Source organism: Gekko japonicus, unplaced genomic scaffold (genome assembly GCF_001447785.1).
Source record: "Gekko japonicus isolate JY-2015 unplaced genomic scaffold, Gekko_japonicus_V1.1 scaffold498, whole genome shotgun sequence".
In the NCBI taxonomy this organism is placed as follows: domain Eukaryota; kingdom Metazoa; phylum Chordata; class Lepidosauria; order Squamata; family Gekkonidae; genus Gekko; species Gekko japonicus.
Window position 1 is genome coordinate 862,801 of NW_015177022.1, and position 24,964 is coordinate 887,764.

The following is a 24,964-nucleotide window of genomic DNA, read 5'->3' on the forward strand; positions in this document are numbered from 1 at the left end:
GTTTGGAAGCCAGCAGCATGCCCGTTTCCACTGTGAAAAGGTGAAGTGCCCAGCTGTTGTTAAGGAGGCACAGCACATGTGTTCCACTGCCATCCTCACCCCACAAACACACCCGTGTCCTTTAATAGGCCAAAGTGAACAAAACAGTATGTAGATGTCTGCTGTGAACTTGAATTTTTGCTACTGTATAGGGGCTTACCCATCTCAAGAGGTCTGTACTGCCAATACAGGTTTAATAAATATAAATTGCATATATTGTGCTTTTATAAATTAAAAATCCCAAGACGCATTCAGAAGTGAGGTGATGCAGAGCTGCCGATGCACACCAAGTGCACAGCTACTGCACTGCTTTGGAAGCCAACCTGCTTTTGCAACTTCATCCGAGAAGGTTGCGGCAGCTCCTGTACCTACAGAAAGGGACGTGTCCACAGCTATGTGATCAGAGGCAGTTCCTGAGGCACTGCTGAGAAACTCAAGTTGCGTAGGAAAGGTCACTCACTCCTACTTTAAGGAGAAAAGGTGGAGAAAAAGAAGGAGGAAAGGCTGCAGCGATGTTCCCAGACGGCTTGGTAGCTTATCTGACGCTCTGAGACATGTGCAAAGGTGTCAGCATCTCTTCAAAGATGGCCCCTTTCACGTTGGAGCCTCTCAGGTTGGCTTCTTGTAGATCACAGCCCGACAGGTCACAGTTCTGAATGGCAGAAAGCAGCTGTTAGTTAAGCCTGACTCTCCCACCACATAAATGCCCTTGCTATCTGCTTCTGGCTTATAAATTAGAATACACGGGAGGGGGGTTATCTGCTAGGAACAGGTGGGATTCCTCAAAGTGACCAACACATCCCTTTCCTCATCACCCCCCAAATACTCATGCAGGACACTATAAATTTAAGAGCTCCAACAGATGGTCTTACGCTCATCTGATCCCCCCCCCCCCCCAGAATCTGACTTTAGCATTGAAGACAGTGACTGTGCTTGGTTCTTTTCTGCTTTCTTTACAAAACTGAAAGTTTCCCACAGAGTTGGGGAGTCCCCTCAAGCACACAGAAGCATACTGTGTCTCAGTGGGGGCCTCTCATTCTGCTTCCCTATCAATAAGCACTTGACCATGAAGAGGACTGAGCAGAACCTTTTTTGCATAAACTTTTAGTCGTTTTATAGGCCATAAAATTAGCAATTTGTTGCTAGCTCTGGCAGTAGAAAGTAAGACGGAAGAATTTTTTTTAGTAGATTGATTATATTAAGTTTTCATAACTTTGCCCATGAAGGTAGCCGTGCAGTAAAAATGCTGTTTTGGGATGCAAGGGATCTGTCAAAGCAAAAGTAGATACTAATATCTGTACAGGAGAGGAGGAGGAAAGGCCATAAAATTAGCAATTTGTTGCTAGCTCTGGCAGTAGAAAGTAAGACTGAAGAATTTTTTTTAGTAGATTGATTATGATTTAAGTTTTCATAACTTTGCCCATGAAGGTAGCCGTGCAGTAAAAATGCTGTTTTGGGATGCAAGGGATCTGTCAAAGCAAAAGTAGATACTAATATCTGTACAGGAGAGGAGGAGGAGGAATGTGTCTCATAACAGCTGCCATCTGCAGTTTTTATATGCAGCCATCAGGGCACCTTTTGAGCCAAAGGTTTTCACTCTATTCATCTAGCTTAGGAGTCCCCAAACCTTTTCACCCTGCAGCCACCTTTGACACTCTAACATAGGGTGTTGGGCACAAGCACAAAATGGCTGCCATGGGCGGTGAAACCAGCCACAAAACATCAGAGAGTGAGGTTATAACTCTAATAGTAGGTCTTCAGGATTTCAGGTAGAAACTATGTGATGGGATGCCTTTTAAAATTAATGGTGTTTTAAAATATTATCTTGCATGAACACAAAATAAGTGTACATATTGAGCTAGCTGAGGAACTCCTCAAGTGGCAGCCATCTGTCTTCATTTTGCAGGCATCTAATGCACTCTCTGAAAAGGAGAAAGTGCCTCTTCTCACTATCCCTTCACACGAATCCAGCCATTTTTAACCCACACTATAACTAGTAACAATGACAGCTAATGCTGTATGGCTGGTGAGAGCTCCTTGTACATGTGTACAGTGACAGAGAGATTCTGGCCAGATTCTGATAGGAACATAAATGATTTTTGAAAAGTGAGTAAAATTTTATGTGCTTTAAGCACCTTAACCATGCTGCCCAATAGTATTTACTCAGAATCAAGTCTCTCAGTATTTTTAGAGTGTCACTCTGCTGTATGGACAGGTAAAGTACTCTGCATAAAACCACTGTATGCATTATACCATCAAATCAAAAAATTCTCAAATTCCACCTAGCTTTGCTCACTTTTTAAAAACACTAGGCAGGTGCCAAGAAAGGTAACAGCAGGTGCCCCGTGTGCCTGATCTAGCCGATTAAGCCCTGCAGCCCCATCTGAAGACATCCAGAGTAGGCACTTCCAAACGTAGCTAACAAAGAGATGCAGCCAGAAGGGTCAGAGGCTGCCCTGAGAAGCAGCTGAAGAAAAGGCCAGCTGAAGTCTGCAAAAGCTTTCTAAACCCTATTCCGCCTTTTGTTTAAAGCCACCTGCTGATTGGAAGCGGACTTGCAACTCACCTCTAAGTCCGTTCCTGCCAGAGTTGCTCCTCTAAGGTTGCAGTTTTTTAACTTCGCGTTTTTCAAAGTTGCAACACGCAGGTTAATCCCAGTCATTTGGCTCCCTTCCATATCAACGCCTTTCAAGTTAGCACCTGCGGCAAGCGTAGAATTGAAGGTTCATTTTGGGAGACTGATCTGGGGGTTTTGTCTGCCTCAAGTAATGGGATCCCAGGAATACAAAGACAACCCCACACACACACACCTGCTTCAAAGGCAGAAAGAAAACTGGAGCTCTTTGGAAAGACAGCACTGTGTACTTGTAGATCTCTCCCACACACCGCCCTCACACCCACCCACCCAATGCACTCCTCACCTTTTGCATCCTAGGCCACTATCCCAGCTACCAATTTCCCAGTGAGAAAGGGAGACTATAGATAACAGAAATAAAATTCAAAGCTGCCTTTCCACCGGTGAGCTTGAGGCAGTCCCCCACCCCTGCTTATTTATCACCAGCCTAGGCCACTCCAATAGGAGCCACGCAACAAAAGAAATTTGCATAGCCTATCGAGCGAGCAGAGGCGTGACCTAACCAGGTCCTGGATGACTTCCTCCCACTGAAGGAGAATCTGAACCCAAATTTTCCCAGTCATACTCAAACCCAGCCACCATTTTCCTACAAAGCACAGATGCATGAATACAGATGAAACCACTGCCTAGATAAACTAATTAGCAATTGCGTATAATTCAGAAGATGCTTAGATGAGCCAGGGGTGATGCTTAATCATGGCAAAATGAGCCAGCAGTATTGGTTATATTTATTAAACCTATATACTTATGGAACAACTGTCTTCAACATTATGCTTAAGCATTTGGAAAGTCTGTACATTAAACTGTAAAGAACTCCTCCCCTTGGCTTTAGGTAACCATTCTTCCAAGATGTGTCTGAACTTTCTTTTCTCTGGGGTCTACAAAGAAATAGGTCTACAAAGAAATGGAATCTGGTCCTTACCTTCCAGGTTAGCTTTAAGGCCAGAGGGGTCTTCAAAATTGCATCCTTTTAATGATGCTCCCTCTGCATTAGAACAAAGCATCTTAACTCCTTGAAGGTTGGCACACTGCCGAAAACAGAGGAAATCAGAATCAAATTTTGTAGGGATGCAATGAATGCCAACAGGGCTACACGGGAAACAGTTAAACATGGACATACCCACTGGCGGCTCTTTTGCAGGGTGCAGCAGCTACTAAACACCTACTTTTGCATTATGGCATTTGCCTATCTTGAGGCAAAAGCAGGCAGGAATTTCCTGGTTTGTAGGTAACACATACCCACCTTCTTTAAATATGCATGTATCTCAGAAGTGATACAAACACAAAAGGTTTGTTCACTGAGGTGGTATAGCTCTGTGTGGCCTGTACAAAGAACCATTTGATCATGTGAGCCTCAGCTACAAAGAACTCCTTGCACTCAGACAACTAGCATGCTAGGGAAAGAGGATGTTTTTACTGGCATGATAGCTCAGACTAGCCCGATCCCATCAGATCTCGGAAGCTAAGCAGGGTCAGCCTTGGCTAGTATTTGGAAGGTTGACCCCCAAGGAATACCAGGGCTCGATACAGAGGCAGGCAATGGCAAACCACCTCTGAAATGTCTCTTGCCTTAAAAACAAGTCTAGCTCACCACCTAGTAGTGCATAATGCTAAAAGAGTGAGAACTTCTGGCTGCCAGACAACCTTCTGGCTATTCTACACACAATGGCATATGGCAACTATTATTATTATTACTACTGACACGACAGTTTCTGTGTGAAAAGCATGACATCATGCAGGCCTCCACATGAAGACAGAAGCAATGCAGTCAAGATGCAGGCTGATTATCTCGTGATAGTTAAGGACGACTCAAAATGACTCACATCGAGCACTGATCCGGATAGGTCTGCTCGTTCCAGATTAGCAAAGCACAGGTTAGCATGGGCTAGGTTGCACCGGCTCAAGTTGGCCATCTTGAAGTTTATGTATCTGAGGTCTAAACGCGAGAGATCTGCTCCGCTGAAATTTAATCCCTAAAAAAAAGGCGAGAGGAAACAATTAGCACAGAGGATCAGCGTAGCGGTCTGAAAACTCTGAAGTGCTTCATGCAAAGAGGCACAAAAATCCTTACATGGCCACCCGGATAGCATCTGGACAGCACCCCCCCCAACTGCGGATAAAGTCTGTCAATAATGGATTGAAGGGGGGGGTAGCTGAGAGAGACACTGCACACGTGTTTCAAAATAGTCAGTTACCAGAATTGAATCAGCTATGTCTAAATGCCACTGTTCTGAGCAACACAGTATAGCCATTTACATGCATTGCTCTATCTATAAAATCGGGTGGTATTGTTCCATTACTAGATCACTTTTAAAAAAAAGGGAATACTAACGATAGCCATAGGACTAGTTCCAGGTATTTTGCTGCCCCAAGCAAGGTACTGCCATAGGGCGGGGTAAAGAAGGGTGCGGGGCTTCACCACGTGACCGCCCCGCCCCCTAGAGGTTCTCTTCCGGAGCTCCGTACCTGAGAGCTCCCCCCCGACTAGAGCCCTGGGTACTGCCATCCTGGGTCCACACTACTGGCTTGGCCCAAACCAAAACCTGACTTTCTTAAGACCTGCCTGGCAGTACTATGAGCCTTGGAAGGGATACCAGTAGGAAGTCCAGCTCCTGCAGTGCTTTGGCACCCTCTTCATTGTGTCACCCCAGCAGTCGCTTGGGTATCTTTACTGGAGAACTGGCCCTGGGTAGCCATACCCCCAGAATGGCAGCTAAGGCTTGGTCTGTGCATGCAACAGAATGTGGTGAAAGAGCAGATGGGGGTGGGGTGGGGAGGATGCTGGGTTTTTTGCACGCTGTCTCAAATAAAACTTAAAACTTTGCAAGTCAAAAAGATGTTCTAGCCCAGCTTCCTCCCTGTTATGCTACATTTCTGTTTGTGGAGAGCCTCACACACGGAATCGTAAGTATGATCCACCAGGTGCAGTCAGAAATACAGTTCCGGTCTCTCCACAGGCATACGGCTAGCTTAAGAGAATGTCTACACAGATTTGATAGGAATAAGGTAGTAGAATTCTGAACTGGATCCCCTCAGACTGGAGGGATTGGGGGGTGGATAATTTTTGAATGCCCCTCAACTTGAAAAGCTGTTTTATTTTAATACCTGACAGCGAAGCTCAGATTTGGTTGAGGTCGCAAGTAGGAATCTGACAAATTCCTTTCGGGAGATTGGAGAATGATCTTCTGCTGGCTGTGAATTCTACAGAAGCAAAAATGAAGGGTTTTTACAGAAGCGGTAAGAAAAAACCCCAATGTCCTCCTTTGATCATGTGAAGAAATAAAACTGACACAAAAGTGTCCATTACCTTAATAGCTACTTCTAGATGTTCAATTAGTGAGTCGATCCCAAAGAATCGGGCTTCCTCCAGAACTCCTGGCAAAAGAGCAGAGAGACTTCGAGGACAAGAATAAAACCCTGCTGTTCCCGCTTGCTGGAATATCGAAAAGGAGAAGCCTTCTCATGTGTGCTCTGTGTCTTGCCATAGAGGCAGGATGCTCCAGAACAGCAGAAGCAGGCTGAAGGACTGTGTGATCCCCCCCACAGGGTTTGCTATTACATTACCCAGATTCAAATATAGGATTTAAAGCTGATTTTAAAAACTATGCTTAGTAGTCAACCGTGATAACCATTAACGCATTCAGACATCACTGTTAACCAACATGTGGATGAACCTGGCCTGCTGCTGGGCTCATGTATTTTGTTCCTCCCTTCTTGCACGGAGAATTGTAGGTATTTGGAACTAACTCTGGTTGCCAGTGATATATAAATGAAGGTACATTGGTTTAGTTCCCCCTCCCCAAGCCCTGATGAAACTCTAACAGAGAATCTTGATCCATTGGGAGGAAAACTTACTGGGTGATAGGCCTGTCACTCACTTTCAACCTAACCTACCTGTCAGAATTATTGAGCGGGTAAAAATAGAGGGGGGGAGAACAATGAATGCCACCCTGGACCCGTTGGAGACGGAGCAGATAGAGACTAAGCGGAGAATGTGCATTTGGGCATTACAGCAAACTACAGTTTAGACAAAAGGCTTTCCAAAGCAGGAACTCACTGTGCTCACGGGGTGGGGAAAGGTGAAGGAAACAAAGAACACAGAATTCTGGCAATAAACCAGGTTTGTACTAGTCACAGTAACTCCAGCCTACTATTAATTTTTTATTTATTTAAGATCTTGAGCAGGTCTGTTAAATACAGAAATTCCACCTGTTTCCATTTTATACCTGTCTGTATAACTTTTGCTTGGGAAGGTGAGTAAATTGTCCCCAGGTTGTTGTTGTTTTTTAACATTCCCATATGACCTGCATACTCCAATAAAAACAGTTGGTTGCACATGGCTTATATTGGAAATAATTTGGGATGGAGGAAAGGAGGTTTAACTCACAGCTGAAAGGCCCCACAAATCCCCCAGATTTTGGATTGGTCTTTTTCCAATGCAAAAACGACACACTTTTCCCATAAGGGAAGTGAAGAGTTGGATAAAAATTACAGTACAGGATACAAGCCTCCCCAATCAGCATTACACTCTGGGCCCTAATAAACGTCATACTAAGAAATCATTCCTGCCTCTTAACAAACTGAACAGTCATTAATACATCTGAGGCAAAATACTGGTGTGGGGATCCAGGACAAGCCCCCCTCCCCTTCCCCTGCCACCATTTTGTCAAAGCCCTCAGAGACCCCAGTGGAGAAGGGCAGCCCAGCTGTAAAGCAGGAAGGAAGCCTCCTCATGGATAAACTACTTATGAAGGCCTACACAATTTAGCTGGAAAACCGAGGCCAAAGATGAGGTGGGAGTTTGGTGGCTCTCTTTAGCTGGTGCGGGAACCACACAGGTCCAGGAGTCCAAAGAAGTGAATGCAGGGATCCTCCTCTGCTCTAGCTATCAAAGGGTTCCATGGTTTGCCCTGCTCCTTCTCACAACTGTATTTATTTTAATTCAGTGAAGGTTTCAACATAGGATTCACTGGTGCCAGATCCACAGATATACATTTCTCTCACTTATTCACTCATAAATACGGTCAAGCAAGACCAGCAATTCAGAATGCCCAAAACACTTAGCTGTACACAGGCAAGATCCATCAGCCTTGTTGGGCTTGTAATGGGGACATGAGCTTGGCTCCAGCATAGAACAGTGAGTTAAAGACCCTCCTTCCGATAATACATACCCAGCAAATTAATGCCGTCATTCACAATGAGCTGTCCGTGACGCAAATAGTTCAAAATTGGCTCGAAGTATTCAGGGCTACGGTCAATCAGGAAGGCCCCCCTGTGATCTCTTTTGTTCCCCCAGGCATCTGTTTTCAGGAGAAACGTCACAGAAAAAAATTCCATCCGTTAACAATTTCTTTCATAAATCAGATTCCTATTGCTGTAAGCCTTGCTATTTGAGAACTGTTCATTAAGGTACTGAACTCAAGGCATATAGCATTGCATCATGCGAAAGATTACAAAATAAAAAACAAACTCCTCGAAAAGTGAATAGTAAGACTATTTAAGAATACTCTGTCCATTGAGTAGAGAATCAAGAAGATTGGTAACACGATATGGACCTTCCATCTAGGAGACTGGGGTTCAAATTCTGGTTAAGTCTCAGACAACTCTCTCAGTCTCCTCTCAGTAAAATAGATTCCCCCCCCCCTTACAGAGATGGCCTAAAGAACGATGAAACAAAACTTTTTGCATCTTAGAATCAGCAACAGCCAGGAAAATTCAGATTTGGCAAATTTTATCTTGTACATAGATTCAGGTGGGGTAGCCGTGTTGGTCTGAAGCAGCAGAACAAACTTTGAATCCAGTGGCGCCTTTACGATGAACAAAGTTTTATTTAAGGTATGAGCTTTCATGTGTAAGCACACCTCTTCAGACACCTGAAGTATTAACTGGACTCAAACTTTATTAATCTTGTACAGTTTTACAAAGAAAGGGGGGGGGAAGAGATGGCTAAACATTCTTTCCTTGCTAAACAACACTGAAGACACAGGACCTCTGCTTCATACTGAATCTGGCAATCTTGCCATGAAGATGTTTACAGTTAGAATCTCCCCCTTCCACACAACCCCCCCCACCCCATCTCTCATGTTAAACCTAGACGACAATAAGTCAGTAGGCAAGAGCGATCAGGAAGTGGACTAAGCTTGCAGGGTTACAAGGATAAAACTGGAGGTGGTGAAACGATGTGTACACCATTCTGAGCTCCCTGGAGAATTGGCAGGCTGAAAACAAAACTAAGTAATTTGTTGAGAAGCAGCAGCAATATTGTTCTGTGAGCACGAGGAACAGAAACTTGTTCTTCAGAACTGGAAGCACAGATTGTCTCACCAGAGTTTGCTAAGTGTACCTCTCCCATCTGCTACAACTGCTGAACACCCGCTTGTGGGAATGGAGAGCCAATGATGTATATACCACCTTGACAAATGCCTTTCCTAGCTTTCGAGAAAAGTTTCCACCATAAGCACAAAAAAAGAAGAAGAGAAGAACTGAAACCCATACTGACCTTTGTCTTTAAACATACGAGCCAGCATGCTATCGGGTTCTTTGCTGACTAACGTGCTCCTAGGAAAGAAGAGCATGAGCATTAATGAGCCAGTTCAAGACTTTTGTCTTTAGATGATCATTTGGATTGGGAACAGCATTACTGATATGCTTGTTTTATTGGGCTCTTTTTGTAGCAGGTACTCATTTGCATATTAAGCGACACACCCCTAAGGTAGCCAATCCTCCAAGAGCTTACACAGTAGCTCCTGTAAGAAGAGCTCTGTAAGCTCTTGGAGGATTGGCTGAATTAGGGGTGTGTGGCCTAATATGCAAAGGAGTTCCTGCTACAAAAAGAGTCCTTCTTCTATATGCGTTATAGTTTTATTTGATACTTTTATTGCAAGCAGGCAAATTATTTTTTAAAGCCCCAAAAACAAATACAGGTGGGGGAGGGTTTGGAACTGTGTGCTTGTGCTGCGGAAGGAAGGCATCGCCTCCTAGAATCTTGATATTGATGTGTGACCATTGTATGGAAATGTTCACTGGAATTCTTTGTATGCTTGTGCCAGCTCTAATGCTATTCTTCAGTCTGTGCTAATTAGGGGTTGATGGAGAGCCAGCATGGTGCGATTGTTAGAATGTCAGACTAGAATCTGGGAGATTCCAGTTCAGGGGGATCCTGGGCCAGTCACATACCCTCAAGCCTAACCTACCTCACAGGATTGTTGTGAGGATAAAATGGAGGTGAACAATGCAAGCTGTCCCCAACAGGGAGAAAGGTGGAGTATACGTGAACTAAACAAACAGGGGCAGTCAACTGGCCGGCCAAATATGGTCAACTGACTGCCTATTAATTAATAACTATTTATCCTGTCAATTGCATAGTATCATGGAAGCATATCCAACCCAGAAGAATTGGCTTGCAGCGTACTGAGCATAACTGCCTTTAAAAGATGATATACTTTGGTTTCTTCCTTTAATTTTTTTGAAAGAATGTAGACTGATCTCAGCAGTTAGGAAACAGTCAAAGAGAAGAACTGCCTGGACCTGGAAACACTGTTAAAAGTTCTGATAATTCCTTCCTATTTTATATAAAAGTTAACTTTATCACTTCTACCATAAGAGTGATCTAATTTGTTTTTACAATTAGCATTAATATTAGGTAAAGGTAAAGGTTCCCTTGCTCGAAAGCCAGTCGAATCCGACTCTAGGGTTGCGGTGCTCATCTCCGTTTCAAAGCCGAAGAGCCAGCGCTGTCCGAAGACGTTTCCGTGGTTATGTGGCCGGCATGACTAAACACCAAGGCGCACAGAATGCTGTTACCTTCCCACCGAAGTGGTACCTATTTATCTACTTGCAATTTCTTGCTTTCGAACTGCTAGGTTGGCAGGAGCTGGAACTAGAGATGGGAGCTCACTCCATCATGCGGCACACTCGGGTCTCGAACTGCTGAACTACTGACCTTCCACAGCCTGCAGTTCAGCGTCTTAACCACTGGAGCCACCGCAGCTCCACAGCATTAATATTAGTCATTGGGTAAAGTATCTTTTTGGCTATGGTAACAAAGTTAATGCTTTTACAAATACTTCACCAGTATTCACCTGACCAACCATATATCTTGTGTCAAATAGGCTTGCCAAGCCCCCGCTGGGGGTGGGTAAATTCCCGCCCGGGAGGCCCGTCCCTGCCGCTGGCGGATCGGGCCCCCGGGGGGAACTTCACCCCCTGCCGGAGGGCGTCCCCAGCATGATGATGTCACCCGGAGGTGACATCATCACGCTCGCCACGTTGTGGGGGGGGGACACTCTGTGAATCGAGGGAAAACTATGGTTTTCCCTTGAGTCACGGTGCCCCACCCCCAATGTGGGTGACACGATGACGTCACTTCCGGTGACGTCATCGTGGCATGCACGGGGAGACTCCCGACTGAGCCAGGAATTCCCCCACTTTGCACGTAAGTCGACTTGGCAACCCTAGTGTCAAATGACCAACCACTGTAGTTGCTTGCCCGTGGGAGACATGAATATCCATCATGCTTGGCTAGAGCTTATAAGTTTAATGAATACAGACATGTTGGTAACTTTTTTTTCTTGCTAGCCCAGTATGGAATGACTCCAAGCTGAGCAGACATTGCTCAGAGTTTCATTTTAGTTTTCACTAGTTTCATCTTTAAATACAATCAAGCGCCACTTCTGCAGATGCTGGTCTGAGGGAAGGGCAAGCAGGGAAAGGCCGATGAACTCTTAATTTTGTAGGAAATTATATGAAAAGCAGCCCCTGGAAAAGAGGTGATTTCCAGAGGAAAACAACGGCCAGAGGGGACAGATTAAGCCCCCTCTCACCTGCCCTTCCTCCACTCATACTGGTAACCCGCAGGGGCAGTTTTTTGTTACGTACATACACTCACACACATGAAGAAAAGCTGTATTGAACTCTGTGTACCATCCAGCTTAGCTGCAGGTATGCAGTAAAGAAAACATTGTTTGATTCATAATATATACATTGGAATGAATGTAAAAGGTTTGTATGTTGAAGAGTTCCTGGAACAACTGGTTTCATACTGCATTCTGGATTGCCAGGTCAACATGTTAAGAATAAAGAGACATCCGTTATATCTTGCAGGTCTGAAAATACAGCCATCCCTTTAAAAGAACATGAGCCTACACATTTAATAAATAAGACTGCCATACTATCAGCGCACAAGGAGTTTTGTAAAATTAGTAGTTTGAATTCACCAAATGGGCAAACACTTTTGAACAAGGCGGTAGGTTCCTACCGAGTCGTTGTGAAGCATCGTCCTCCAACGTTGAGTGTTATCCAGTCTGAATGCGATCCTGTTAATGCTTCGGGAGGGTTTACATCTGTCTGGGGATCTACAGGCATGGAACGCACACAAACATTTCTAGTGCCTTTTGCAAACTGCTCATTTCTAAAGGCAAAGGGCAACTGAGCAAAACTACACTTACCAATAAATGGCTCCCCTTCACATACAAACAGAACATCATCATCCCTGGGGGAAAAGGCAGAAAGAGAAACAACTTTTTCCATGAACAAATTTGAGGTCCAGAACTGATTGTAGCTAATAACCAATTTAACATTTTAATTTATAAATGGGGGTCCTAAACTATTTTAGGAAGAGTCGGACTCAACTATGCGACTGAACAACAACAAACTATTTTAGATAATAAATGATTTAATTTTTGACTCCAAGCTTTTTTTTATTCTAACCTAGGCTCACAAAGAAAAAAAAGGTTCACTGGATCCGTGCAGAGATAAGAGATGGCTGGGCTCAACACACCCCATGCCACTTTCATTCGAACCTTGTGAGCTAAAGTTTCAAAACTCAGAACTTCAATTTATCCTCCCACTATTAACACAGGATTTTGAGGGATGTTGGTAAAAATAACCTCCAAGTCCTGTTAATGCAATAGAGTTCAGCATCAGTTTGTACTCTGAAAACTTCTTGTTTCAGCGAAAGCCTTCAAACATCACCCTCCATCAAATTAGGATCAATTCAAAATTTCACAAGCAAAGTCAATGCTCTGCTTCAGATTCATTGCACCCTCAAATGTTTCTGATGGAATCTGTAGGCGACGTCAAATATTGAACATGGTGGGGGAAAAAAGGATAAAAACCTTGGAAATAAACAAACAATAAATATTAGCAAGAGCTACTGGTGAGATGGACACAGTGGAAAATTAGACTACTAGTTCTCCCTCAACATACAACGGAATATAAATACTTTTGTTACCAATTCACAGTAGCTAAGTCATAGTCCAACAGTCAGGAACATGTCTTGAGGTTCTGCACCCCCTCCCTCTTCCCACTGTGCATGTGCCGATTTCTTCATCCACTTCCTGCTTCATGGTAACTGTACTTTATCTAATTGGGACATCATGGCAAACAACAGCAACTTAATGATTTCTGATACCAGCAGTTTGAAGAGAAATGTTTTTCATAGGAACCAAAATTTTCCTGATTTGGGTGGTGTGCAGGGCTGCCAAGTGGGGGCGGGGAAACCCCCGCTTTGGAGGCCCGATTTCCGTCGCGGCGGAATTGGGCCCTGGGAGGAACTCCATCCCCCAAAGCCACGTCGCTCACGTTGGGGGCGTGGCCCAGATCGTCAGGGGGAAACCATATGGGCCACGCCCCCAACGTGAGTAACGTTGCACGTCACTTCCGTTGATGTGCTGGCGGCGCGCGCACACGCGCATCAGGAACCAGCAGAGCCTCCCCCGCTGGTGAGTATAAAGGGACTTGGCAACCCTAGTGGTGTGGCAAAGCATGGTTACCATGGATATGGAAACGGAAGAGAGGATTGGCATGGGCAAGTGGACCATGGAGGGGAAGGAAACATTGAAAGATGCTGCAGGTTTACAATGGCCAAACCAGTTATCTCCACAACTACCCAATTCTCAATTCCAAGCTGGAGTGTATTGCTATCTGTCAGTACCACAAGTCTGACATAGCCCAATCCACAGTTCCATAGCCCCTTGTTACAAAGTGCTCTATGATCCCTTTTGCTCATACATTTGCTCATAATTAACAAATGCTCAGTTCCGGCTCATCTTACCTGATCAAAGCAATGTCATCAATAAGGCCTCCTTTCCCATTGTATACACTGGTTGCTTTTATCCCGAGCTTACTGCTAGCCACAGAGAGCAAGTCGGATAGCGTCCCATAAACAGCAACAACCTATATAAAAAAAGGCAAGTGTTTTAGCTCTTCTGGGATATTTGTTCCCTAATTTCTTTACAGCATTTTATAAGCTTCATAATTTACTCCATTTGTACCCCATGTTTCTTCCAAGACAGAATTCAGGCATGGGAATGGGCACGAACAGAGGAAATCAAAAAGGTTCTGTTTAAACAGCTTTTGTAGGTGTGCGCCCAGAAGTGAATGTATGCGTGGGGTGGGTGGGAGTAATGCTGACGGTCAGCTAGTGTACATGTTAGAGTACCCTACAGAACCCCATTCTTCTCCTGGCACACAGATTAAAAAAAATAATTTAACAATTACAAAATCTGAGGGGAAAAAGAAGGGGAAGTGAAGTGAAAGTTGTAAAATTTCATAGAAGCCGTAAGGGATGCTGGTAGAACCTAGGAGTTTCACAGAACTTTGGTTTAAAGGTTCTGCCCTAGGATATAGTTTTGCTGGGAGATTTGGATCTGAGGTTACAACAGCCGCTCAGATTCTAGTGTTATTTGAGAAAAAGAAAATTACCAAACCACTGAGATCCAACTTCTCCAGTTATTCCTGTATATGTGAAAGGCTGCTTGAACAACCCAATCCTATGCAAGTCCACTCAGAAGAAATTACATGTTCTCCTTCCTCTTCTGTTTCAGGTTTTTAATTACACTGATCAGGGACAAACAGTTCAACCCAACAGATGCTTACTCAGAAGCAACTTCCACAATCCAGTAAGAATCACTCCTCCATACGTTACCCAAGCACAGTATATTTTAGAGATTTTTTAAGGCTATAAAACAGTGATGTAGTAAGTCCCAGTGTTTCCAATGGTGTTTATTCCCATATAAGTGGCAACCTAAATTCCTTACAAGAACATAATGAAGAAAATAGTTAATCATAAATGGTATAAAAAGGGAAGGGGGAAAGTACAGCCTTTCTAAACATCAACATACCATGAAGACATAAAAATAAATGGTAAACAAATCCCAGAGCAGAAGTTTGAGTCCAGTGGCACCTTTAAGACCAATATAGTTTCATTCAGGGTATAAGCTTTCATGTGCAACCTTGCCTATAACATGTTGGTCTTAAAGGTGCCAATGGACTCAAACTTTGTTCTGCTGCTTGAGACTAACACGGCTACCCACCTAAATCTAAAATTCCACAGCAAACATTCAGGAAGATACCTTCTACCCCAAGATGGGACATTCTACAATTGCATTATGATTTATTAAGGGTTCCAACTTCTGGTTGTGGACACAGCTCCTTTCAAAACAAATCAAAGATCAAGATGATCCCACAACAGCAAAACATGTTGTGGAGTACATTACGGCATAAAGATGGGTGAAATGAGCTGACACCTGTTGGCCCATTATCATGCAATGACATACTCTTAAAACAATTTTGCTGCCATGGGATCACCTTGGGAGTATAAACGTTTTCAGAAAAAGGCATTTGGGCCTGCTGTTTGGGGACAGTCCCCAAAGTAACCAACCAATTAGTCAACGTGTTCTAATGGTCATTTAGAAGAAGCCAATGGATTCTAGCAGCCATTCCTTGCCATTTGTGTTGGTATGTCCTGACAGTGCGACTTCGGACAGTTTCTAGTCTATTTGTTGGCACAACTCCTCTGCAATTACTGAATCTTCCTTGTCTTTGGACCTTTATAGTTTTATTATGTATGAACAGTAGGAGTTACCACTAGTGATCTGTATATTACCGTCTTTAATACATGCTGCAATATATTAATATGGATTGGGGGGGGACTTGGTGTTCTTTCTCATCACAAAAGCAGACGCTGATGGAAAAAGAGCCAGACATCCTGGCAAACATTCAAAGAATGGTTCATTAAAACAGAGCCATTCTACAGGTTCTGTTTCCAATCAAGATCTCCCCCCAGTTAAAGCACTGGTTCACTACAGGCAGAGATTCATAAGTCAAAAGGGGTCCTTAGAGCCAGCAGTTTTCACAAAAGACAGGTGGCCCTACAGGTGTATGTTCTATGCTTGGGAAAAAATACATGAACAGGTGGCTACTCCCCCCCCCCCATACACAAACTATTATTCATGATTTCCACACTCGCTTCTAATCACAGCCCTAGAGGCTGAGACAAAAAAAACGCACACACTAAAATATAGAAAATATCATAATTTAATTATACATTCAGAAGTGCTAAAATATTGTTTTAAAACCACAGTCCCACGGTTCTGCATATAAGTACCTATTCCGAATATAAAGACAAATGTCCAATCATATAAATACAGATTAAAAGGTACAAATTATATCCATCTACAAGAATAAATACCAAATGCGTTTCGGGTAAAAAGCCTTCCTCAGCTATAAAACTCAAACTGAGCACTCCATAAATTTAACAAAAATATACATAAAACTAATCATATACAGAATGGACCTACAATGGAAGGGGTGGAGGAGAAAAAAAATTATCTAGATGCATGTTAAGCAAATTTTTAATTTTTTTTTTTTTAAAAAAAATATGGAACTGGGATAACTATCTTACACTGAGATGTTCATTCGTGGAATAAGTGGTGATATGCAACATGGGCAGTTCATAGAGATGTACAATATTTCATATGCCCATGGATCTAAAATACACATAAAGCTTATGACTAAACAACTGCAAATTAAAAAGTCTCCTAAATTTTTAGAAAAAAGGTATGTAGCTAACTGCAAAAAAACTAAACGGTGCACTATTTACCTTTTAAGGCCCAATCTGCAATGCTCAAAGCTCCAATGGAGTGCTCAGGTACAACTAGAAAATAAGAGCATCTGCTAAACCAAACCTCAGTCTACCATTTTCTATCCCATTCCCATAAACTTAGTAAAAAAAATGTGAAAATCATGCCAAATGTGACAGTATAACTTGCAAACTGGGCTGTGAGGAATCACAATGGAAGGTTTTTTTGTGTTTTTTTTTAATAATGGCAAAGTCTTCTTCCAGCACAAGTTTTTCTCTCTCTAGGATACTATAGGCTCTTATAGGATTGAACAGACCAATTTCCCCATATTCCATTCTGTTTTTCCTTAATGGACTCTCAGATGTTCACAATTTGGCCAGGGCTATAAGCATGCTAAGATCTCATGAAGCCCCCCCCCCCTAATTTAAAAGGCAATAGTTTTCTGCATACCAGAGGAGTCTCCCAAGTATGTCGAAACCCTGATGTTGCCTGGTCTACCAGAGCCTTTGTGACTGGCACTGTGAAGTTTGCTGTGGGAAGGAACATACAAGCAAGGGGCTGGGAAGAAACCTCAGGGGAGGGGCAATTTTGAAATGGCATTCCCTACCCTTCAATAACCTCTCCTTCAGGTTTCTCTATGTTCTCAGGGGTTTAAGTGCGGTAATTTATCCTCCCTCCACCATTCCCCTTTAGCCAGCTCCCAACTGAGTCCAAGAGTCAATCCTTGTAACCCTGCTAATTCCCCCCCCCCACTCATTAGTTAAATATTTACTGCATACCTGGGAAACTCTCCTTACCTGGGTGGGTGGGTGAATCTGGATTTGCTGCTTTTGGCATAACAGTAACCAGCCACTTTTGTTTTAGACATAGGGGCAGGCTGGGGACCTGTGATAGACCTCATCTGACTTTCCTCCACCTTTTGCTAAGAATCACAAGTTCCCAAAGCTAGCCCACACAGCTATACCTTAAGCTTCCAGAAGATGCTCAGGAGTGGATTTTGAGCCTGTAGCAGGAGGGAGATGCAAAGATCTGGAGCACAGGGAAAGTTTTCTCTTTCAAGCCCTCGCTCCCCTTGCTCTCAGTAGTGCACAGGTGGTATCCCGGGTGGATCTCAGAGAAGCCACATGAAGAAGCAGACCCTAAACACAGCATCAGTAGCTTAGGCCCAATATATCACTTCGTTTGTATTCCCTCAGCAACAGCCTCCATGGAGAAGGGGTTTTTCAGAGATCAATACAGACAACTTTCCATTTCCAGCGTTTGATTGAGTCATATCTACCAGTTTCAAAGACAGCTGTTTGAAACAACAATTTTCCTGTGTGCATGAATCAACTGTTCCATTCCTGGTCTCTCTTGGGGTTGTTGAAATTACAATGAATCCCATTCTGGAATTGCCAGCAATATAAAAATAGATATCAAGGGACCCTGAATTGTTTAGGAAATTCTGAAAGATCATCTGATCCTTTTAATGGCTATGTGACCCTTCAGAGCCCCCCATCGCCCAAAACTGAGTACATTTTAATCATGTTACAGAGAAAAGTTGAACTATGTTCCTAAAGGCAGACTGCTGCTTGTCTTTGTCAAATCCATGGTACATGAGGTTGTGTTGGGGGTAAAACACTTTTTTAAAATTATTTTTACAGAGTTGGGCGAACAGAAAAAGAACTGGCAAACCAAGTTCCCGTTCAAGCAGTAATTGATTGCCATATATGAAATAATTTTCCCCACACAAAGAACCTTGAATGCCAGGAGAATTATTGGTAAAACGTATGCCCACCAATAAACGTATTAGTCTAACAAGTCCCAAGACTACTTCTTGACCTTACTGCAAGAGAGTAACAGGGCTAACTATGTAGAAGGTTTATGCACTTTCTCCTATAGCCCCTGAAACATATACTTTTGACCTAAATTTTCTAATTTTTGCTTTATTGAACCTACTTTATGCCTTAAAGGCACTGCTTTACTATGTCTTGCTTGTTTGCCATGCTATTAAAAATGGACCACGTGGGTTGATCCCTTAGGGATTATTCTGCAACACAGAAGCCTCCATTTCTATACAAGAAATACAACAGGGATCAAATGCAACAATGTTTACCAAGAGCACAAAATGTATAACATATGTACTTTGCATTTCTTACACCAATCCTGTGAAACACACCAGCATTATTACCACCACATGATAGATGGGGAAGTTTCATGTGACTTTGAACTAAGAAGGGAAACAAACTTAACCCTGAAAACTAGGATCAAGAACCTGAAAAGGTAAGTCAAACTAAGAGTCAACAATGAATACTTAATGTATAAATAACATATATTTGTAAAGGATTAAAAAATATATATATGGGCCCAATCACACCTCATGTAAAAATTCCAAAGTCATGTATACCCAGGGGCCAATGGACTTGACCTGACACGCTTTGGCTTGTTAGGGCCTTCTTCAGAGGTCAAACACAATGAGGAACAAATTGTCTTATACCACAAAACAATACAATTATACAGCAAAGATACAAAGTGGACCAGACTGAAATCTTACAAAAATCCACATGAGTACCTAACCATGCACAGCTATACATGTCTTTGAACTGAGCTTTGGGAAGTCTGTGAGGCTCAAAATAGGCCCATAAGCATGCTGCAGTCATTAATTTACGTCAGCCACCGTGTCCAGGAAAGAACACTGCAGGGGTTGCATTTTAAGAAAGGGAAGGTGACTTTGTACCTGCACTGAAGTGAGAGTGGATCAAGGATTCACAACACCAAGTCATGCCTCCCTCTTCCATTATGCTTCCAAGCGCCACTGAAAGGGCAACCGTGCACACACAGCTGTCTCATACCATCAGAGCACTGGTCTGGTATGTCTCCTCTGAAAAGCAAAGATTCTCCAAGGTTTCAGGCAAGGGACACTTTCCTAGCCTTAACACACACACCCTTTCTTTTTAAACTGGAGGCATGAAGGCTCAAATCTGGGATTTTCTACATGCTGAGCACATGCACCACTGAGCCATAGGCTGTCTCTGAAAAGAAAGGCTCCCTTTAAAAACAGAAGTTCTGGCTGTCAAGGAGAAGCCAACTGAGTCTTAACTTCTGACTGCGTATACATACAGGAGAGGGGCTGTGTGCTCAGTGGAACTGCACATGCTTTTGCATAAACAACATCTCAGGTTCAATTGTTTATTTATTTATTCAACATATTCCACCCTCCCTGCAAGCAGGCTCAGGGTGGATTACACCAGCAATTCCACAACAACAATTAAAACAGGTATAACAAATAGTTAAAACAGTTTAAAAACAACAGTAAATTACAAATACAATGTTCTTTTACCAGTTAAAATAACCAGTTAAAGATCTGGTGTAGCAAAAACCATTTCTCCACCAGAGACCCAAGAAGCTACTGGCAGCCAAAGCAGATGATAGTGAACCATTTGGTCCAATGGTCTGACTCTTGCATCTTCATATGCCCTGAGCCTACGTAAGCGGGGAGGGAAGGGTATAAATTGGAAGATAAATAAATAAAATACAGGAGAAACAAAGCTTGGCCAAAGGTATGTTTGCATTGTCTGGTGCTTTGCTAGAAGCAGAAAGTGGCCTCAAGCAGTGCGAATGTGCAATTGTATGCATATTTACACAGAATAAAGCTGGATTCACTTCTATATAAGCTTCAATGAGACTTACCCCTAAATAAATCTGCATAAGATTGCAGCCAAAACTCAAAGACCAAGTTCCCACTCAATAATCCCCACAATCAACCCATGACTTATAGCATGCCTACAGCCATATTAGATACTATGAAAAATTGTTTTTTTATAAATATATATGGAGGGCACAGTGAGAGAGTGCAAGTGGGCACACACACATACACTTAAAATCTTAACATTAAACAAAAAAAAAATTAAACAAAGAAAAAATCAGGAGAGAAGAGAAAAATGCTGAATTAATTTGTATATTTCACCAACCTCCTCAACACAAGCTGGCTCCCAAGCCACATACCGTACTGCTCAGAACCAGAAGAACATAAGAAAACCCAATGTTGGATCAGGCCAATGGCCCTTCCAGTCCAACACTCTGTCACACAATGGCCAAAAATACCAGGTGTCATCAGGAGGTCCAGCAGTGGGGCCAGGACACTAGAAGCCCTCCCACTGTTGTCCCCCCAAGCACCAAGAATACAGAGCATCCCTTGCCCCAGACTGAGAGTTCCTATCTATACCTTGTGGCTAATAGCCACTGATGGATTTCTGCTCCATATGTTTATCTAACTCCCTCTTGAAGTTGCCATGCTTGTAGCCACCACCATCTCCAGTGGCAGTGAATTCCACATGTGAATCACTCTTTAGGTAAAGAAGTACTTCCTTTTATCTGTTCTAACCCGACTGCTCAGCAATTTCATTGAGTGCCCACAAGTTCTTGTATTGTGAGAAAGGGAGAAAAGTACTTTCTCTACCTGCTCTATCCCATGCATAATCTTATAAACCTCGATCATGTTACTTCTCAGCCATCATTTCTCCAAGCTAAAGAGCCCCAAGCGCTTTAACTTTTCTTCACAGGGAAAGTGGTCCAACCCTTTTATCATCCAATTGCCCTTTTTTGCACTTTTTCCAATGCTATCATAACATTTTTGAGGTGTGGTGACCAGAACTGTATTCCAAATGAGACTGCACCATTGATTTATACAGGGGCATTATGATACTGGCTGATTTGTTTTCAATTCCCTTCCTAATAATTCCCAGCATAGTATTGGTCTTCTTTTATTGCGGCTGCACACCGTCTCAACATTTTCAGTGAGTTATCTACTACAACTCCAAGATCTCTCTCTTGGTCAGTCTGCACCAGTTCGGACCCCATCAACATGTATTTATAGTTAGGGTTACTGTGGTATAAAGCCCTCAGTTTTATCTTGTTTTTATTTTTTTGTAACACTATGCTATGCCAGTAAAGGTTGATAATGATGATAGTTAGGATTTTTGGCTCTAATCTGCATCACTTTGCACTTGGCCACATTGAACCCCATTTGCCATGCTGATGTCCACTCGCCCATCCTTGACAGACCCCCTTTATCTCACACACCTTTAGACATTCCCTGCACAAGAACATCAATAGGGTGCTGCCACAGCTGTACTGAACTGGATTTGCCAGTGGGCTTTCAGGCACCAACGCAGTGGTGAATCCACTCCCTCCTGCTCTCTCAACTCACCATACACCTAAGATGTATGACATACACATCACTGGATTCTCTGATTGGAGTTAAATTGCCTTGTTGCATCAAACCAAAGGGCCATGGGATTCAGTATGTTATTCCAGCAGTGCCCAGCTAGGGGGAGGAAGGCAGTGTCCTTCCTCTTCTGTTAGTTTACAGCACCTGAGTCTTAGAAGTACATTCCTTCTGTGTAGGCAGGTTCCATTTAGCTATCAGAGATATGTTCACCATGAATTTGTCTAAAAGGAAGGCACCCCTGATGGACATGAGTGAGCTTTCCCCATCATGTTAGGTATTGTGTAGAAACTCCTAAGACTGTGATTAGTTGGGGAAAACCACACGTGTTTAATTTATTTCCTTACAACATTTCTGTCCCACCATCCTGCCCAATCTGAGCCACTAAGGAATGACAACAATTAAAACAGCAGCATAAAACACATTATAAAACCAATTAAAAATAGGGCTAAAATACATAACATAAAACCAGGGGAAGGAAGGATGGATCATGGAGGCAATGCCAGATGAAATAAAAAAGTCTTCACCTATTGGGGGAAAGACTGATATAAGGGGACAAACAAAAATCCCTGGGGGGTAGTTCTGTAATTTTAGTGGCATGATCAAGAAGGTTTAGAACATGGTAGTTATTTCTCCCATTTATTTTACTACTACTCATTTTTCAGTAGTTTAGTAGTCCATCAGTCTTATAACAAGCCTGTAAGGTAGGCTAGTACTATTATCCTCTTTCTGCAGATAGCCACAGTTCTTAGCTTTAGCCTGCATTTTCTTAAGAACACCCAGTGAGTCCATAGAGGAGGCATAAACTGACCAGCAGTCATCTCACCCCCTGCCGGTTCTGACACACAATCCCAAACTTTGGCATTCCAAGCCAATATTTTGGCTATTACATTTTTTTTATCCCACCCTTCCTCCAAGGAACCCAGGGTGGCATGCGTCGTTTCCCTCTACCCCATTTTATGTTCTCAACAACCCTATGAAGTAGGTTAGACTGAGAGAGAATGACTGCCTGAGATGACCACCTCAACTCTGAAATGTGCAACAATTGCTGTATCAACTGATTTCCCAGTGTGTGGATGAGAAAAGTAGCAGACACTGGAGGAGATCTCTACACAGGGAGCTCCACAAGTACCCAGAGAAAACTATGCCTTTGTAAATTAATACCCCTTCCCAAAGCCTAGTGAGGGCTGAATATCTTCCATGAAACAGAGAATACTAAGAACCAGCTAAGGGAAATGGTGGAAACATAATCAGCCTAAAACCCCCAAGAACATTATAGAAAGCTTGAAAGAGAAAATTGGGTGTGGGTCTATGTAGGGACTTTCAATTTGTTTCACTCCCTTAAGAGCCCTCAGCTTGTAAGACTGAAATACTAAACAGCATGCAATGATTAGAATAATAGACTAAAAAAACTGGGTTCAAATCCTCTCTCAGACCTGAAGTAAACTGGATGACCGCTGACCAAGCTTTCTCTTTCTTAGTTTTGCCTAACCCATGGGGTTGTTGCGAGGATAAAATGTAGGACGAGACAATCACATATACTACTGTACAAGACCTGGGAGCACCGATGGGATCTGGAAAAAGAGAGAGAAACGCCTATAGCTCTCATCCCTCTTGAGAAAGCTCTGAAGCTTCGCCCCCCGACCCAATTCCCACAAACTCACCTTCCCATTCCTGGGGCTTCCATTAACAAAGAGGGTGACTCTCCTCATGTCCCCCTCCTCAAAGTTATTGATGCTCTTGTGACTTCTTGCCAGCCTGGCTACAAACACGGAAGCCGGAGCTTTTTGATCACCGGCCAATCCCGGGCTGACTCTCCTCTTGCTTTCCTCCAATAGGAATCAAAGTAGAGGTGATGGACAGGTCTCCCCCGTCTTGAGACGACTTAACTGGGAGCTTTTGCTTCTCCGAGCAAGAAGAGGAGTGGCTTGAGAGGCAAGAGCCTATCGAGACGCGATTAAGAAAACGACGCTCGAACGGGACGGCTATAGTAACCCCGCCCTTCTTTTACCATAGATAAGGTTAATAGTTGGTTTTGATTGGTCGAGAGAGTGTCACGTGGCCTGACTGTAGTCTTTTCAAATCAAACACGCAAATATTATCCATCCGCCGTCCCGGAACTTGTTACTGGGGGAAGCTCTAGTCAGTACCGGTGTTGTGTAGGAGGCTCGGTCGGATTTATTACCAGTCGCCGGTAAAGTAGCCCTGATACTCGCGTCAGAAGAGAGCGAAAGGTATGTTGGGTGGAAAGGAGAGCGATGGTGGTAGCGGAGGGATATTGGGTTCTGGTTGCCATTTTGAATGGAGCGCGGGAGAAGGAAGCAAGTAAGTGGCGGCCGTTGCTGGGTAGTGGTTATGGCGAAGTAGTGTTGCTCCGTGTTTAGGAGTACAGACTGGTTTGCTGAGAGCGTGGTTTTCCTGTTCTTGACTTTCCACACGGGCAAGTCGTCGTTATTTTGCATCTGATTCTCAATATGACCTGAGACGTAGATAAATCTGCGGAGTAGGACGACGGCTAAAGAAGGCAAATCTTTCTTCAGAGTTGAGGGGGGACCCCAAGTTTTCGGGGAAAATCCGAACTTTTGAAAGCAAAACGGTGTTGTTGTTGTTGTTGTTTTAAAAAAGAATTTTCCAAAATGAAGAATGGTTGCCTGTCTGAGTGTAGGAGACGCGTGTCCCATCCCCATGGGCTCACCAATGCCCTGGAGCACCGGGTCGCCCACCCTCCTCGTGGGTACATTTTGGTGCATAAGGCTCATTGTCTCTGATATGAAGTCCGTTGATTATTCATAAGAGATTGTGGTACAACATCTGTGTTCTAATTCGTTTTGTAAAATTGCGGGTACTGTGGCTCAAGCCACAATGGTTGAAAAAGTTATAATATACTTTCTTAGACTTTATGGGTAATCAATTGGTTTTATACATAGTTTTTGTTGGATTGCATCTCACACTGTGTACCACCCTTTAATTTTTTCTTTATTTTTAACATTTTTACCCCGCCCTCCCCGCGAACGGGCTCAGGCACCATAGGGGGTGGTGGCTCAGGGCGGCCCTACCTGAGGCAGGCTGGGGAAGGGGCGAGGATTGGATCCTCCCCCTGAAGGTCTCGTGGGTCTCCAGCGTCTTATACCTGATTCCGAATGTTGCCCTAGATGCGGATTCTGGCACGTTATTAGGGTTGAGCTTGGTTTGTCTTGGGGGTGCCGTTGGACTCTAGCTTTA

The 24,964-nt window shown here is 43.4% G+C and overlaps 1 protein-coding gene across 1 annotated transcript; it reads right to left on the reverse strand.

The window, feature by feature from the left end:
• Window positions 1–23,495, reverse strand: KCTD9 (potassium channel tetramerization domain containing 9). Its single transcript, XM_015427789.1, has 12 exons — window positions 23,407–23,495; window positions 13,728–13,849; window positions 12,121–12,164; window positions 11,931–12,027; window positions 9,174–9,232; window positions 7,846–7,974; window positions 5,982–6,049; window positions 5,780–5,875; window positions 4,498–4,647; window positions 3,597–3,702; window positions 2,606–2,739; window positions 1–691 (listed from the first exon to the last, which is right to left on the reverse strand). Exons 1-12 carry the CDS (start codon window positions 23,452–23,454, stop codon window positions 575–577), a joined length of 1,170 nt encoding a protein of 389 aa, XP_015283275.1. The 5' UTR covers window positions 23,455–23,495; the 3' UTR covers window positions 1–574.
• Window positions 23,496–24,964: the final 1,469 nt, after the last annotated feature.